Raw genomic sequence first — 16955 nt, forward strand, 5'->3', positions numbered from 1 at the left:
TTGGGAGGCTGAGGTGGCAGGATCACCTAAGCCTGGGGAGAATGAGGCTACAGTGGGCCATGATCACACCACTGCACTCCAGCCTGGGTGACAGAGTAAGATGCTATATCTAGAAAAAGAAAAGAAAGGTTCCCTCACAGAAAATGAGAGTTCACTAACCAGAAAAGGAGGGACCAGTGGGTGAAAACCATGGGTGTTCACTATTTCATTCTCCTCAACTGTAGAGATTAGCTACATGGAGAATTAATTTTTTAGTTGCACACCAGGGGAGTGGCTTTAATATTATCTAGTTATTGCCAGAAAGACTCAAGGCAAATGAAGTTGTTATTTGAAATAAAGTTGTTATTTTTGGCAGATTTTCTCTAATATTTAATTAGCATATAGCTAACAAGTAGCAGTCCTCTGGTGTTTTAAACCAGACTGACCTAGGTACAAATCCTGGTTTGGCCCTATTAGCTGTGTGGTCTTAGGTAGGTGACTCAACCTTCTGAAGTGTCAGTTTCAAGAATAATATCACTTTCTTATAGCAACTTATAGAGTTGCTATAAGGATTAGAGATAATTTATATGAATCACTTAACATAGTACTCAGCATATAATAGGCTTTCAAATAACAAGATGTAGCACATTAAGTTACCTTGGAGTAACTTTTTCAACTAGTTGATCCAGGTTTTTCATCAGAAATTGACATTGTACAACGGACATGACTCTTAGTCTATGAAGTATAGAAATATGGCAGGGTGTGGTGGTTCATGCCTGTAATCCTAGCACTTTGGGAAGCCAAGGCAGGTGGATCACCTGATATCATAAGTTCGAGACCAGCCTGCCCAATGTGGTGTAACCCCATCTCTACTAAAAAATTACAAAAATTAGCAAGGTGTGGTGATGCGTGCCTGTAATACCAGCTACTTGGGAGGCTGAGGCCGGAGAATCGCTTGAACCCAAGAGGCGGAGGTTGCAGTGAGCCGAGATGACACCACTGCACTCCAGCCTGGGTGACAGAACAAGACTCCATATCAAAAAAAAAAAAGGTATAGAAATATAGTTTATACAATAATTTCTATTCTGAGGGCTTATTGTCTTATGTTGGAAAAAACTAGTTTCAATCGTTTTGGAAACCTCTCACCTACCATAATTTTCTGGAGGGGATCTAATCTCTGGGGGGGTTGAATAGTGCATAATCATTTGCTGCTTAAGCTGTCTGTTCACCAGGCCTTCACTGTCTTATCTGCACCTCCATCATTAATACCCACAGGTTATTGCTGAGATGTCTCTTACACATGGGCACTCGGCCCCTTCAAATCCAGTGGCTCTTTCCAATACTCTCAGGTCAAGCTTGCAGGGGGTGTGGCTAAGAGAGGGTGTCACGGGAGTCTTTCTGCTGCATCTAGGCCACACTCTTGCCATGACTCTCCTGTCCATTTCTAACCTGGTCTGCCTCGATGCATCACGCAGCTGTTTCTGACCTGGAGTTCAAGTGGAGCTCAGGGCATCTTTGCTTTTAGGTCTCAAACCTATTGTGTCTTACTACCTTTCCAATATTAGCATTCAGAGCACTAAAAAATAATCTTTAAAAACTCTAATTTTTAGTTGTTTAATTCCACTTCAGACTTTCAAGAAACAGTTATATTTGGGAATTCTTCATATCCCCTGAAGATTAATGAAAAACAGAATCATGTACAGTTTTGTACAGTTATGCATCATAAGTCATCTTCCATCCAGATATTAAAAAACAAAGACCATGAAAAAATAGCATGTTAAAACTGAAATACCTAAAATTAGCCTTGCTCTTCATCACCTTCAGTAAGAAATGATTGTTAAGTAGAGCAAATGTGTTGTATAGTGACTGCAGGAGCAAGCTTGCAACTGACAGATTATTGTTCTGTCTATAATGTAAAACTCTAAAATTTTGATTACCACAACTTATTTGAACATGAAAAATTTAATTACATTTGAAAAAATTCAAATTTATTCTTGTATTTCAAAAGTTCAGATTTATGATGGTGTTACTGGTGGTGAATCTGTATGGGTCTGCAGCCGCCTTAATTCTTGCCTCAGAAGAAAGAATCTGACTGAGGGGCATAAGGCAGAAGAAGAGACCGAGGCAAGTTTTAGAGCAGGAGTGTAAGTTTATTAAAAAGCTTTTGGGCAGGAATGAAAGGAAGTAATGTACACTTGGGAAGGGCCAAGTGGGTGACTTTGAGAGATCAAGTGCAGTTTGACTTTTGACTTAGGGTTTCTTTTTTTTTTTTTTTTTTTGAGACAGAGTCTTGCTCTGTCACCCATGCTGGAGGGCAGTGGTGCAATCTCGGCTCACTGTAACCTCCGCCTCCCGGGTTTACGTGATTCTCCTGCCTCATCCTCCCAAGGAGCTGGGACTACAGGCGCGTACCATCACACCTGGCTAATTTTTTTTTTTTTTTGTATTTTTTTAGTAGAGACAGGGTTTCACTGTGTTAGCCAGGATGATCTTGGTCTCCTGACTTCATGATCTGCCCGCCTTGGCCTCCCAAAGTGCTGGGATTACAGGCATGAGCCACTGTGCCCGGCCTTAGGGTTTTATATGGTGGCATACTTCTGGGGTCTTGTGTCTCTTCTCCCCTGATTCTTCTCTTGGGATGGGCTATCCATATGTGCAGTGGCCTGCTAGCACTTTGGAGAGGAGCACGTGCAGTGTGTTTACTGCAGTTCTATGCATGATCACTTGAGGCATTCTTCTCTTACCAATTGAATGTACCCAAGTAGGTCATATACCAGTTAAACTCCACCATTTTGACTCTTAATGTGTATCCTTGAGCCCACTCACCCGTAAGAAGTACTTTTTAACTGGTCCATTTTTCAGAAAACAGGCCCCGGCAAATCCGGGCAGCTCCCTTGCAGATGTGACAAGCCGCGTGCTACAGACATCTGGGAAGAGTGATAAGACTCACAGAAGTCAGAGGGGAGGGAGAAAAAAAAAATAGGGGATGGGGTGGCTAATCCATAAAAGGAAAGAAAGTTTTGTCATTGGGAAATCAAAACAAAGTGGGGAAGGAGACAAGATGTAACCTTATAAGGGGATAATGAAACTTAGGCAATGTTGGGGAAGATTGTAACCTCATAGTACTCAGCCTATGAGGAACCAGGGTAGGGACTTGCACACTAGGTGATAAATTCCTTGTTGAAACTGCACTGGGTGTGCCTGCTCACCAGACACCCGATCTTGCAAGACCGTTATTAAAAAGTCTCTCTTTTGCTGTTCTTCATGCCTCTAAGTCCATTCTTTGGGTTTGGACAGGTGAGTGTGTTTCTCACATCACCTAACTCCTGAGCTCTTATGGGGAAGCTGCTGATAACCAGTTTCAGATGCTTTCTATCTATTCGGAGCGTGCCTTTTCCTGGCATTGGCTGCAACCAATTATTATTTTAGAGAGACAGTTAACAACTGCCTATCACCTGATGGTTGCCTGACATTCCCGGTGGGGGATAGGGGAGCCTGCTCTGCTCATGCCTGACTACCTACTGTAACAATGGTGAAATTTTGCTTGGGCCTTAGGTCAAATATTCATTTCAAAACTAGGCTATTCGAACTTCAGCACAGATGTTCAGAGCCCCTCTAAAACATTCACTTACTCCTTAATAGACTCCTGGCAGAAACAGTAAGGAAATGAATATTTTCCTTCACACCTGCCTTCAGCACAAAAACTTCCCTGTTTTCACTGTGTGATTCATGTGAACACTGATATAATTGCTAGGTATGCCTGGCCCTTCCCTGCTGGTTTCTTTCAAACCCCTTGTCCCTCCACCTCCATCGCTTACCCCCTTTTAAAGTTGTGTTTTGCATCTTGAATTTCTGAATCAAGAGGGATATAGTCTCCAAGTTTCTTCTGCTCCTAAGGTAGTTGGCACTTGTGAGGTCGCCTGAAACACTCCTTGCTGGTGACAATGACCATAAACCATGGGAGAAAGATATCCAATAACTAGAAAATTAAGCAAGGGGTTATTCATACAATCTTTTATAGTTTTTAGAATGCAACCTCATATTTCCAGAAAATTCTTTCGTTTAAAAGCCAAAGATAAGACAGGCCAACAACCAATATGCACAACTTATTTTTAAACTGTAAAACAAATACCGTATTACAGAAAATTTACAAAACAAAGAAAAAACCGACACGCCACCCAGAGACTGAAATTATCTAGATAATTCCTGGCTGTTTTCCACTCTGGCTTCCTGCCTCTTTGCAACCAAGAATAACCTTCCCGCGCTGCCGGAACCGTGGCGCAGGGGGAGGCGCTGCCTCGCGCGTTGCGCCGTTGCCATGGTAACCGAGGAGGCTGGGGCCCGGGTGTGGTGAGTCTAGGGGTCCTGGCGCCGTGGGCCGGGGTGGGCACTCGGGGAGGAAGGAGTTCGAGGGGGTAGACGGACATCTTCCCTCCAGGCTGCTCAGGCAGGGCTGGAGGGGAGTGGGCTTCAATCTCAGCGTCCTCACACTGCTTCTGTCCAGAGTTTTGTGCACCGGTCTCCTACCCCGCCGGCAGCCGCAAGGGATCGCAGAAGGTCCCCAGGGAATTCAGGCCGAAGAGCAAACTCTGGTGCTCTGAAGTGTCCGTTGCCCCCTCGCGGGACCTACTGGATCACCTGGCGGCGCTGCCACTTTCTGTATCCTGTTCCTCAGGCCTTCTCTTTGTTTAACTGTGTGTGCCCAGGGCTGCCCTTGGGGTCCTTCTCCTTGAGCTGGGACTTGATTAAGGGACTACATTTTTTTTTTTTTTTTGAAGACAAAAATCAGTTAGCTTAAAAGGCACATTAGGATCTACTCCTCTATCACAACTTTAGGCTGCGTCGCCTGCCTCCTTGCCCTTTGTTTATGCTCTTCCCGTTACCTGGATTGTCCTTTTTTCCTACTTTTAAGACTCCTACTCTTCAATATCGAGGTTTCACCTCTTCTGGGAAACCTTTCTGAGACCGCCACCCAGAATTGAATGTGGATGTCCACGTTTTTACTCTCAAAGCACTCTACCTACCTCCATTGAATCCCTGATCTCACTCTGTCATTGCTGATTTACTTGTGTCTTCCCTACTAAAATGTGAGAGCCTATGGGATAGAGGCTATGACCTATGTGATTTTCTATTGTGGGTGCCTCGAAAGCAGTCACATTCTATAGTTAAAAAGAAAAGTTCATAGATTTTTCTACACTTATTTAGTAAGGCAGACCAGGTGCTATCCTCATTTCAGAAAAGTCACTTAATTAGTAACAGAATCAAGACTAAAGCAATGTCATTCTGCCTTCATAGTTCCAGCCTTCCCTCTTCCCTCCCATGCTCATATTCTCTGTGAAACTTTAGTTATATGTAGCAAGGTTACAATTTTGACGTATGTTATTACTTTTGTGGGCAAAGAAAATGTAATTTATTTTTGTATATGACTGATCTGGTTCCTTTCATGAGCATTTACTTATTGATTATTAGGAAAGAATCTAAATGTCCGATTGGTTTTAAAGTTTAGCTCAATCTAGAATTGATTTCTTTGGCTAGTGTTTAATTTCTCTTATACACAAATATTTAGGTTATCGGGTATCTTCTTGGATTCTTTCCTTGAGATGGTGCCCTGGCTATGTGGATGGCTCACGGAATCAGTTATGGGGACGTGTCAAGGTCCCTTTGCCTTCCCTTGGCTCTGGGGGGTGATGTTCCTGGTATAACGAGTGCTCCCTGCCCTATGGCTTTCTTGGTTCTAACCTTTGGCTTATATACCTTGTGAACAGGTATCTCCTGGTTTTGTCAGGACTCAGTAGAGCTCCCTGGCTCACTCAATTGCGCTGAGTTCCTGCTGTGACTTCCCTTCAGCCCTGACTGGAGTGGTTTGCACCACAGCCCTCCCTCCCTGCAAAGCCTCCTTGCCCTGCTATAGCAATTGAGTAGGGCAAGCATCCTGCAAGACTTTCCTATTTCTAGGTCTCATGTATATCCTAAGGCAGTGCCCTCAAACTTTTGTCTCAGGACTCCATTTTACTCTTAAGAAATGATCCCGAACAGCTTTCCTTTATGTGAGTTATGTCTTTTAATATAGTATTAGATATGTTGTAAGAATTAGAAATTAAACTGAGGATTTAAAAAATGTTTATTAATTCCTTAAAAAATAAATTCACGTGTTAACATAATTATATATTTCTCATAAAAATATTTTCCAGAACAAAAGAATTAGTTAGAAAGTGGCATTATTTTACATTTCTGCAAATGTCTTTAATTTCTGGCTTAATGGGAGACAGAGTCTTATGTCTGCTTCTGCAGTCTATCTGTTGCAATATGTTGTTTTGAAATATGTAAAGAAAATTCCTCCTTACATAGATATATAGTTGGAAAAGGGAAGAGTATTTTAATAGTGTTTTCAGATAATTGTGCACATTTTTGTGACTGCACCAAAACTCTGCAAGGGGTAGTTTCTTTCTTTTTTTTTAAGATGGGGTCTCATTCTGTTGCGCCAGGCTGGAGTGCAGTGGGGTGATCTCGGCTCACTGCAACCTCTGCCTCCCGGGTTCCACTGATTCTCCTGCCTCAGCCTCCTGAGTAGCTGGGACTACAGGCGCCTGCCACTACTCCCGACTAATTTTTTTTGTGTGTTTTTAGTAGAGACGGGGTTTCACCATATTGGCCAGGCTGGTCTTGAATTCCTGACCTTGTGATCCGCCCACCTCAGCCTCCCAGTATGCTGTGATTGCAGGTGTGAGCCACTGCTCCTGGCCCCAAGTAGTAGTTTCTTAAAGGCTAGTTGCAGTGTGGAATCTGAAGCCATGTCAATGAACTTTTCACACTGTGTTACATTAAAATCTATTGATCTGTCTTATACTTTGGATCTTTTACCCATGCTTGGTATTGTAACATAATGGAAAATGGCAGGGGGAGTGAAGCTGATTTTGTAAAGGAGAAAAGCAGTCATTCAAATCAAGCAAAATGTTGCTTCATTTAGTTATACCAGTTTTCCAAATGTTAACATGTTTCATGCTGTAATATTTTTAAAAGCCCACTTTCATTAATATCATCTCTGATCTCATCATAAAAGTATTGGGAAGTCATTGGCCAACACATGGCCAATACGAGTTTTCTAAAATGCAAATTGCCAGCTGGGCACGGTGGCTCACACTTGTAATCTCAGCATTTTGGGAGGCTGAGGTGGGAGGATCACTTGAGGTTGAGACCAGCATGGGCAACATAGCCAGACCCCCTGTCTCTACAGAAAAATTTAAAAATTAGCCTGGTGTGATGGCACACATCTATAGTCGCATTTACTTGGAAGGCTGAGTTGGGAGGATTGCTTGAGCCCAGGAGTTCAGGCTGTAGTGAGTCGTGATGGCATCACTGCACTTCAGCTTGGGTGACAGAGTGAGATCTTGTCTAAAAAAAAAAAAAAAAAAATGCTATTTGTGTTAGAGTTCTTCAGAGAAACAGAATCAATACAATATATATAGTCCTCTGTATCTGTGGATTAAACCAGCCTTGGATCTAAAATATTTGGAAAAAACATGGATGGTTGTGTTTGTACTAAACGTATACAGACTTTTTTCCTTGTCATTATTCCCTAAGCAATGCAGTATAACAACTATTTACATAGCATTTACATTGTATTAGGTATTATAAGTAATCTAGATTGAACATATATGGGAAGATGGGTGTAGGTTATATGCAAATACTACACCATTTTATATAAGGCACTTGAACATCCATGGATTTTGGTATCTACAGGGGTGGAGGGTTCCTGAATCAATCCCCCCATGAATACTGAGGGACAACTGTATATATGAATAAATATAGAATAATTTATTATAAGGAATTGGTTCATGTGATTATGGAGGCTGAGAAATTTCAAGATCTGCATTCAGCAAGCTGGAGATCCAGGAGAGCCATTTGTGTAGTTCCAATCCAGGTCTGAGGGCCTGAGAAACAGGAAAGCTGATAGTATAAGTTCTAGTCCCAGCCTGAGCCTCAAGGCAGATGCTCAGCTTGAAATTAGGCAGAGAGAGTGAATTCTCCCTTACTTAATCTTTTGTTGTATTCAGGCCTAGTTATTTTTCATAAACTATTTTTTTTTGTTAACAGGTAATGTGTTTAAGATGAATTAATACATACTTTATTTATGGTTTTTTGTTGTTGTTGTTTTTTGGAGACAGGGTCTTGCTCTGTCATCCAGACTGGAGTGCAGTGGCGTGATCGTAGCTCACTGCAACATCTGCCTCCTGAGCTCAAGCGATTCTCTCACCTCAACCTCCCAAGTAGCTGGGACCACAGGCATGTGCCCCCATGCTCAGCTATTTTTTTTTTTCTGTATTTTTTGTAGAGATAGGGTTTCGGTGTGTTGCCCAAGCTGGTCTCGAACTCCTGAACTCAAGTGATCCACTCACCTCAGACCCCCAAACTGCTGGGATTACAGGTGTGGGCCACTGTACCTGGCCTGTTTTAATTTCTAATATAAATATTAATTTAGATATAACCCACATAAACAAAAATTCCCTGGGGTTCTCAATTTTTAAGACTGTAAAGAGCCCTGAGATCAAAGAATTTGAGAACCACTGCCCTAATTATGTTGGTTCTGGGCTGATATAGAAATTAAGCTCCATTCAAGGGTATAACAAGAGCAGCTGTGAATATTCTGGACCAAATCATAGTTCAAGATTTGATCTAGTTTGTCTTCATATCTTTGAATTAACCTGGGATCAGACTGATCTCTAGATGTGCAATAATATGTTGGTAATCAAGTGTCTGGTGGTGGTAGGGTAGAAAATTATTTATTCATACCCTGCATAGGAATAAACTATGGCATATTCGAAAAGAAGAAGAGCTGGGTGTGGTGGCATGGGCCTGTAGTCCTAGCTACTTGGCAGGTGGAGGCAGGAGGATTGTGAGCCCAGCTACTTAGGATCCAGGGCAAGAGGTTAGCTTGAGCCCAGGAGTTCAAGACCAGCCTGTGCAATATAGCAAGACCTTGGTTTTTTGTTGTTGTTGTTGTTGTTGTTTTTTTAAAAAAGAAAATAAGTAGTATTACCATCTTTTCTTTTGCTTCATGGATGATTTTGCTGGAGGTTTGATGATGACCTAATAATGATGATGGTAGCTTCTATTACTAAATGTTCCCCACGTGCTTGGCATGTACATCATCTAATTTATTTTAATTCTTAGAACAATCATAGACTAGGCTCTAGTGTTATTCCTACAAGAGAGTAGGTAAATTGCCCAGTATTATGCAGCTAATAAATTGCGGGATTGGATTGTGAACCCAAGTCTCTCTGACTCCAAAACCCATTGCTCTTGGCTACGAAAAAAAGCACTGGGAATTGCAAGCTTGACTTTAAGAGTTATTGACTATATATAACTTGTTAAGAATTGTGGTAAGTCTGAAAGTAACACAAAGAAATGTAAAGCTTGATTCCTGCGCCCAGCAAGTTTACAACCTAATTGGATAGATTACGTACTTGAAACAATTAGAAAATAATATAATATCATATTTGGTAAGTTGTATTGTATAGACTATACATAATGGCCTTTGGAGTTCAGAATATTGAAAGGCCAGTGTGCACTCAAGAGAGGAATTAAGGAAAGTCTTAGGAAGAAAGTGGGTTTATAGCTTGGCCTAAATAGGATTTGGGTAGTTGGAATGTAGGAAATGTAAAGCTATTCTAGGTCTCATAGCAGGAATACCTGTGAAACAAAAATAGGAATTTCTCAGTATCTTCAAGGTCTCATGGCTGGGTCCCTGGTGTTCCAGTGAAAGGCATTCCAAACACATCCTGCCTCTATTCTCTAAGGTTTGAATATGGATATCTTTAGCAGAAATATTTCAAAAGATTACAACTACTATTAATAGAGTGACAAAATTATTGTCTAATAATAACGGACACTTTTGAGAGTGAAAGTAGATGCTATTAAAAATTATACCAGGAAAACAGATATAGCGGGAAATGTCCTGCATACATTAGGACATATGTCACCCAAGCTATTAACCATAAACACAAGCTGTTTAACTTCTGTTAGAGTCCTTCTTGTTGATTTCCTGGTATAGTCTCCACAGTGCTTATTCAAGACTCATGTTTTTACACACTGTGGGTTGTATCCCATTTAGTGGGTCATGCAGTCAGTTTAGTAGGTGGCACCCAGCTTTAAAAAAATAGAATGGGACAAAAAACAATGATATGTTACCTGTAGTAAAGAGAAATATTGCTTTGTTTTAAAAAGAAATATATATGTACAAATATAGCCATATATGCCCCGTATCCAGGATAAAATTGTCCATTGTTACCGAACAATAAATTATGTGGATACTCTATTGATAGTAGTTACATATATTTACATATAAAATTAAAATGTCATAAACTAATTTATGTATTATAACAGAAATAATTTATACAAGATATAAAATAATATATAGGTATTTGAAGAGAACAACCACCTCATGGTCTAAATTATCCTTTCAGGCTCCAGCTATTATGCTTGAAATCCAGTGAGAAGGAATTAAGCATTCCTAGAATTTGCAGTCTATATATCTGCTTACATCTTATCGCTTACTATTTGGACATGTGGCCAAACCAATATTACAAGAGAGATTGGAAAATAGTCTTATTCCACCATAAAGATCAGTTTAGAAAAAAGCCTTGTTAAAAGAGGGTGGGGTTCTATTCCAAAAGAAGAGAGGGTGGGGTTCTATTCCAAAAGAAAAGAGGGTGGGGTTCTATTCCAAAAGAAAAGGAGATGAGATTTTGGGGAAGACATCTAGTAATTACTGGGAGGCTGAAAATGAGGAAACCAAGGGAACTGTGGAGGATCAGACCACAAGAACCACAGTATGTTCTCATAGCAGGCAGTTTGATCAGCATACTATTTCTGTCGCTTGTGATGAGTGCCCTTCAACTAGCCTAATTTCCTTGTATACCTTGTTCAAGGTTCAAGATCGCGGGATGGATCCCCTGATGGGCTGAGCTTAAATAATGTGCCTGCCCCCAGGCTTGTGCTGAGAGAGAGAAAAGAAGAATCCTGCTTCTTCGTCTTCCGGTGTGGGAAGTTAGCTATATCTTTTATTGGAATTCTCTGAAACTGAGATAGGAGTGCTTTAAAGAAGGTGTGTGTGTGTGTGTTGGAAGGTTGGGAAGTTGGATGTCAGACACTGAAGAATTATAAGTTTCCACTGTAATTCTTCTGTAAAATGAAAGAGTTGAACTAAACCATCTCAAATACAAGACATGCACCAAATCTTATGGTTGAGTCATTGTTGATTGGGTAACTCAACTCCCATTTCCAATCCCTGTCTACCTTGCTTGCCTCTATCATAGAGGCAAAAATCAAGAAACTTGCTTTTTTTTCCCCCCTCTCCTCTTTAAAGATGGGGTAGCCACACTGCATTGTACAGTCTGGCCTTTGAGATATAACTGGAAGTTTGTTGGGACTTGTTAGAAAAGATTTTTGTTTTGCTTTCCCCTTAAGAGGGTTTGGAGGGATTGATAGCACTGGTATTCTCTAGGGGATTTCCCCATTCTTCCTGCCATCAATTAAGATGAGATTTCAGGAGTTATAACATGAGGCAAGAGTTGTGAAGATGAAAGTCTTACACACTAAGTATGATGGAGTGATAGAAAGAGATTGGATCTATATTTTTGAGCTGCTGAAGCATCTCCATCTTTAAATTTCTCATTATGTGTGAAAAGAATCTCCTACTTTTAAATAGTCAATCTTATTTGGCTTTTGTATTATTTACAGCCAAAGAATTCCTAACAGCTTACAAGCATTATACACATTTACAGAAGGAAGGGATTAATGTAGTAATAGAGAAGATTCTAATATTCTACCAATTTAAAATGCGTATCACAATGATCTTTCGACTATTATCCTATTTATTTTCTTTACTTCACCATAGCAGTAAATGACAATTTTCTTTTCTTTCAGCACTCTTTAGGACTGTTATTTCTTAAGAACAGGGTCAGAAAACTATGGCCTGTGGACCACCACCTGTTTTGTAAATAATGTTTTCTTCAAACACAGCCACACCCATTCATTTGTGTATTGTCTGTAACTACTTTCAAGCAACAACTGCAGAGTTGAGTAGTTAGAATAGAGACAGAGGGCCCACAGGCCTAAAATATCTGCTCCCTGGCCTTTTACTCCTGCTTTGGAATGCTGTTCCATTTTCCTGTGGCCTTCATAGTCTTTGTCATTCTCTGCAGTCCTACTTCAGTATCACCTTGATTGTTGTTTTTCAAGTTTTTTCTCTTCACTTCCCTGTTATTTCCTAGTGCGTCGCCATGTTTATTTCCTTGGAAACACTTATAACAATCTAAAATTATCACTTTATTTATTATTGCCTGTTTCCAATCAGAATATATGCTTCATGATAGGAGGGATCTTTCCTACCTTGTTGAATCCTCAGGATCTAGCATAGTGCCTGGCATAGAGGAAGGAATCCAATAAACACTGAATTATATGAGTGAATAATTAAAGCCCCAGTTCACACTAATTTAGACTTCTGTAATAACTGTCTAATTGATTTTTCTTTTTTGCCTCTAGTCTCTTACTCCTCTAATCTATGTCACTCAGGCTTGTCGGATCAATCTCCTTGAAACCTACTTAGTTCCTAGCACTAAAACCTTCAGCTAACTGTCCTTAATTGCTCCGTGCTCTACCAGTTGCCTACAGAATCAAGTTCAGACTTACTGATGCAATCCCAGCCTCTTTTTAAGAGCAGACTTCTTGCTTATTTTGAATGGCCTATACTTAACCAAATTGGCCAACATGCTCATTCCCAAAAATACCTGTGATCTTTGCTTTGGTGCTTTAACTTAGTTATTCCATCTGGAATTTCCTTCCTTCTGTCTTCTGAATGACAGTCTTGCCCATTCTTGATGGCTCAACTTAAATGTTAATATTCTTTACTAAAAAATTTAATTCCCTTTATCACATTTCCCACATCTTGTCTTCTCCCACTACCCTTTACCCCTGGTAAACATGATCTTGAATCTGTGTTCAATGTTGCTTTTTGTCTTTTTTTCCTGTGTAGTGTTACTACATCTACTTGTATTCCTAAAAAGTCTGTTTAATTGCTTTTCACTTGACAAAAATATGTCTTGAGATATATATATAATCTTTTGGATTTACATTTTTCATATGATATATTGGTAAGATTCATTTATATTGTTCTGTGTCTTACTTACTGCTGTGTGACAAATGAGCCCTGAGCTTGTTAGGTTAAAAACAACACTCATTCATTATCTCAGTTTCTGTGGGTCAGGAATCTAGGCACAGGTTAGCTGGATCCTCTACTTCAGGATTTCTCATGAGGCCATAATCAAGGTGTTGTCTGAGGCCATAGTCACCTCAAGGTTAACTGGGACAGATCTACTTCCAAGCTCGCTCAGTGATTGCTGGCAGAATTAAGTTCCTTATGGAATTGGATTAAGAGCTTTGATTCTTACTGGCTGTTGAACAGAGATCACCCTCAGTTCCTTGAAAGGTGGCCTTCTCCATCACAGCGCATGAGAAAAGCCAGGGACAGAATATCAGCAGACAAAATCACAGTCTATTGTAACTGAATTACAGAATTTACATCCCCTCATTATTGCTGTACTCTCTTCATTAGAAGCCAGTCACTAGGTCCAGCCCACATTCAAGGTAAGGAAATTACATGAAGGTATGAATACCAGGAGGCAGGGGTGGGACATTGGGAGCCTTGTCAGAAGTTGCCTACCATATGGCATATCATTGTAATTTATTTCTTTTAACAGTTATATACCATTTTGTGTGAATATACCAGTTTGTGCTCATCTTCTTGGACATTGATTTTCCCTTCTGGGTTTTTTGCTGTTGTGAACAGTGATGCCACAAACATTCTTGTACATAATGAAGGGACTCTGGTACTCTTCTCTGAATCTTTCCCAGTTTAATACTGTGTTCTGACAGACTGAAGCACTATTAAGACATCCTTAGTTAGATCCTTTTGTAATTCATAGATATGATTATTGGGTTTTCATGCTCATGTGTGAGAGGTACCTCCTTCAAACCTTGTTACAACACGGGCACATTTCCTATCTGTTGTGAAAAAAAAGAGACATCCTTGAATAATTTTATCTGGAATTAATCTTATCGCTTCTAAACTCCCATAGCATTTCTCCCATAGCATTATTACTGCTTGTCACCTTTTATTACACTTATTTTGTGCATTTCATATTTTTTCCCTTGAAATAGTAACTTGTTGAAGGTAGGAAATAAATTTGATTCTGGTTTTCACAATTTACACAGTGCTTTCAGTGTGTGTTACTGACTGAATGAATTCTGTTTAAATGTTGGTGCCTAATTTTTAATCTTCATAATCTGGCTCCAGTAACCCAATTATATTTCTCACTTCTCTCATACAAGGACCCTTATTTAGGCAAGTGGGTCTCTTAGACATTCTTTTTCAATCTCTTCCTAATGAATTTAGATCATACGATCTCTTTCTTCTCCTGTTTCTATTGAATTTATTATTTATTTCACACATTTAACATTTTAGTATATACTTGATCTATGTTATATGTACCTACTCATAATAGGTACACAATAAACTTTATTGATGGAATTGCTGAAGTATCTTACTTTATAGTTATTTTCAAATAGTTAAGTATTTTTATACCATCTATATTGTCAGTTGACTGAGCAAATAAATAAACAAATACTGATGTGTTTGAGTAGATTTTTATCACTTTTTTATTTTTTTGGTCATAGGTATTTTTGGAGTTAATGGAGTCAGAAGGACCTCCAGAGTCAGAGAGTTCAGAATTTGTCTCACAGCAAGAAGAGGAAGATGAAGAAGAAGCAGCCCAAGAACCAGAGGAAACAGGCCCCAAGAACCCCCTTTTACAACCTGCTCTCACAGGGGATGTAGAGGGTTTGCAGAAGATTTTTGAGGATCCCGAGAATCCTCATCATGAACAGGCCATGCAGCTTCTCTTAGAAGAAGACATTGTTGGGAGAAATTTGTTGTATGCAGCTTGCATGGCTGGGCAAAGTGACGTGATTAGAGCTTTGGCAAAATACGGTGTGAATCTGAATGAAAAAACCACCAGAGGTATTTTGTCTTTTTTCTCTCATCAGTATTACTTATGACTACCTAAAGATGCAATGTAATATCTTTAAGGTTAGATATATTTGATATGCCTGTTTTATACTTTACATATATGTGTATATACATCTATATGGGTGTATGTATGTGTATACATGTAAATGTGTCAATGTTGATATTACATAGTATAGTATTTTAGAACATAGACTTCACTATTTATTAGCTGTGTGACTTGGCAAGTTACCTGATCTTTTTGTGTATCTGTTTTTCCATCTGCAAAATGGGGATAATAATTATATTTTCCTTATAGGGTATAATGAGGGTTAAATAGGATAAAATAAATATTTTAGTGCTTGGCATATTGTAAATTGATATATAGTAAATGTGTAATAATTTACTGTTATCTCTTTCCTTTGAAGATTTATTCATTTTTTAGCAATCATCATCTAAGTAGCTTTTTAAATTCAGTAATTATTTTTTCAGATTGCAAATATAATACATGGTCATGGGAGAAAATTTAAAAACATGATCATCAGCATGATCTTCAGCAAAGAAAGGATATACATTCTCTTCATGCTCACATGGAACATTTAAAAAATATTGATCATATGTTGAGCCATAAAGGAAGTCTTAACAACTATCAAAGTATCTATAGCATATAGTCTTTGATCAGTGACTACAACAAAATAAAATTAAAAAGTAGTAACAAAAAGGTAACTGAAAACTGAAAGCAAAAACACACTTCATTTATTTTTTATTTTCATTTTTATTTTTTGAGACAGGGTCTCACTCTGTTGCCCAGGCTGGAGTGTAATGGCATGATCTCAGCTCACTGCAACCTCTGCCTCCCAGGTTCAAGTGATTCTCACACCTTAGCTTCCCAAGTAGCTGGGACTACAGGCATGGGTCACCACGCCTGGCTAATTTTTGTATTTTTTGGTAGAGACGGGGTTTCACCATGTTGGCCAGGCTGGTCTCGATCTCCTGACCTCCAGTGATCCACCTGTCTTGGCCTCCCAAAGTGCTGGGATTACAGGTGTGAGCTACTGCATCCAGCCAAGAACACACTTTAAATCATCTATTGGTCACAGAAGATATAATGAAAATTATGAAATGTTTAAGTGACAACAGCATCACTCTATGTCTGAACCCATGGGATACAACTAAAATTAAAATTCTAGTATAATACATATATTAGAATATAAGAAACATAAAAAATTTAGTAAACAAAGCATTTGACTGACGAAATTAGAAAAAGAACAACTGAGTAACCAAAGAAAGTAAAAGAAAAATAATTGAATAAATTAATGACATTGAAAATAAAGAAATAGGCCAGAGGCCAGGTGCAGAGGCTCACACCTATAATCTCAGCACTTTGGGAGGCCGAGGCAAGAGGATTGCTTGAGGTCAGGAGTTCAAGAACAGCCTGGGTGACAAGATGAGATAAGACCCTGTTTCTGAAAAAAAAAAAAAAGAAGAAAGAAAATAGAAAACAGAATAGATGGAAAGGAAAGGATTGATAATACCAAAATTGGGTTCAGTGAAAATGACAGTTGAAAAACATTTGATTACACACACACACACACACACACACACACACACACACACACACATTTGTTGTTGTTGTTCTCTTTTTTTTTTTCTTGAGACAGAGTCTTGTTCTGTCACCCAGGCTGGAGTGCAGTGGCACAATGTTGGCTCACTACAGCCTCCGCCTCCTAGGTTCAAGTGATTCTCCTGCCTCAGCCTCCCGAGTAGCTGGGATTACAGGCATGCACCAACATGCCTGGCTAATTTTTGTATTTTTTAGTAGACAGGGGGTTTTGCCATGTTGGCCAGGCTGGTCTCAAACTCCTGACCCCAGGTGATCCACCTGCCTTGGCCTCCCAAAGTGCTGGGATTACAG

General features: G+C 39.6%; 1 protein-coding gene and 1 non-coding gene across 15 annotated transcripts in view; both read left to right on the forward strand.

Annotated features, from left to right (window-relative positions):
* The window catches only part of ANKRD45 (ankyrin repeat domain 45), a 109239-nt gene that overhangs the window by 43204 nt on the left and 49080 nt on the right, over positions 1-16955 (forward strand). For 7 of the 14 annotated variants that reach the window (XR_008511391.2, XM_063716958.1, XM_054525106.1 and 4 more), the window contains one exon: positions 14713-15055. Coding sequence is in view for 13 of the 14 variants with exons in the window: in XM_063716958.1 (XP_063573028.1) it covers positions 14713-15055 (343 nt within the window). In the remaining variant the exon portion in view is untranslated. Of the gene's footprint in view, positions 1-4193; positions 6027-10708; positions 10809-10907; positions 11084-13346; positions 13624-14712; positions 15056-16955 lie in introns of those variants that run through there. The other 7 variants (XM_054525135.1, XM_054525130.2, XM_054525132.2 and 4 more) reach the window with 7 other exon arrangements.
* On the forward strand, positions 13943-14046 carry LOC112131513 (small nucleolar RNA U13). The gene has a single exon (XR_002913568.1). It is a non-coding gene; the product is annotated as a small nucleolar RNA U13 (small nucleolar RNA).

This window comes from Pongo abelii, chromosome 1, assembly GCF_028885655.2.
Source record: "Pongo abelii isolate AG06213 chromosome 1, NHGRI_mPonAbe1-v2.0_pri, whole genome shotgun sequence".
NCBI classification, from domain to species: domain Eukaryota; kingdom Metazoa; phylum Chordata; class Mammalia; order Primates; family Hominidae; genus Pongo; species Pongo abelii.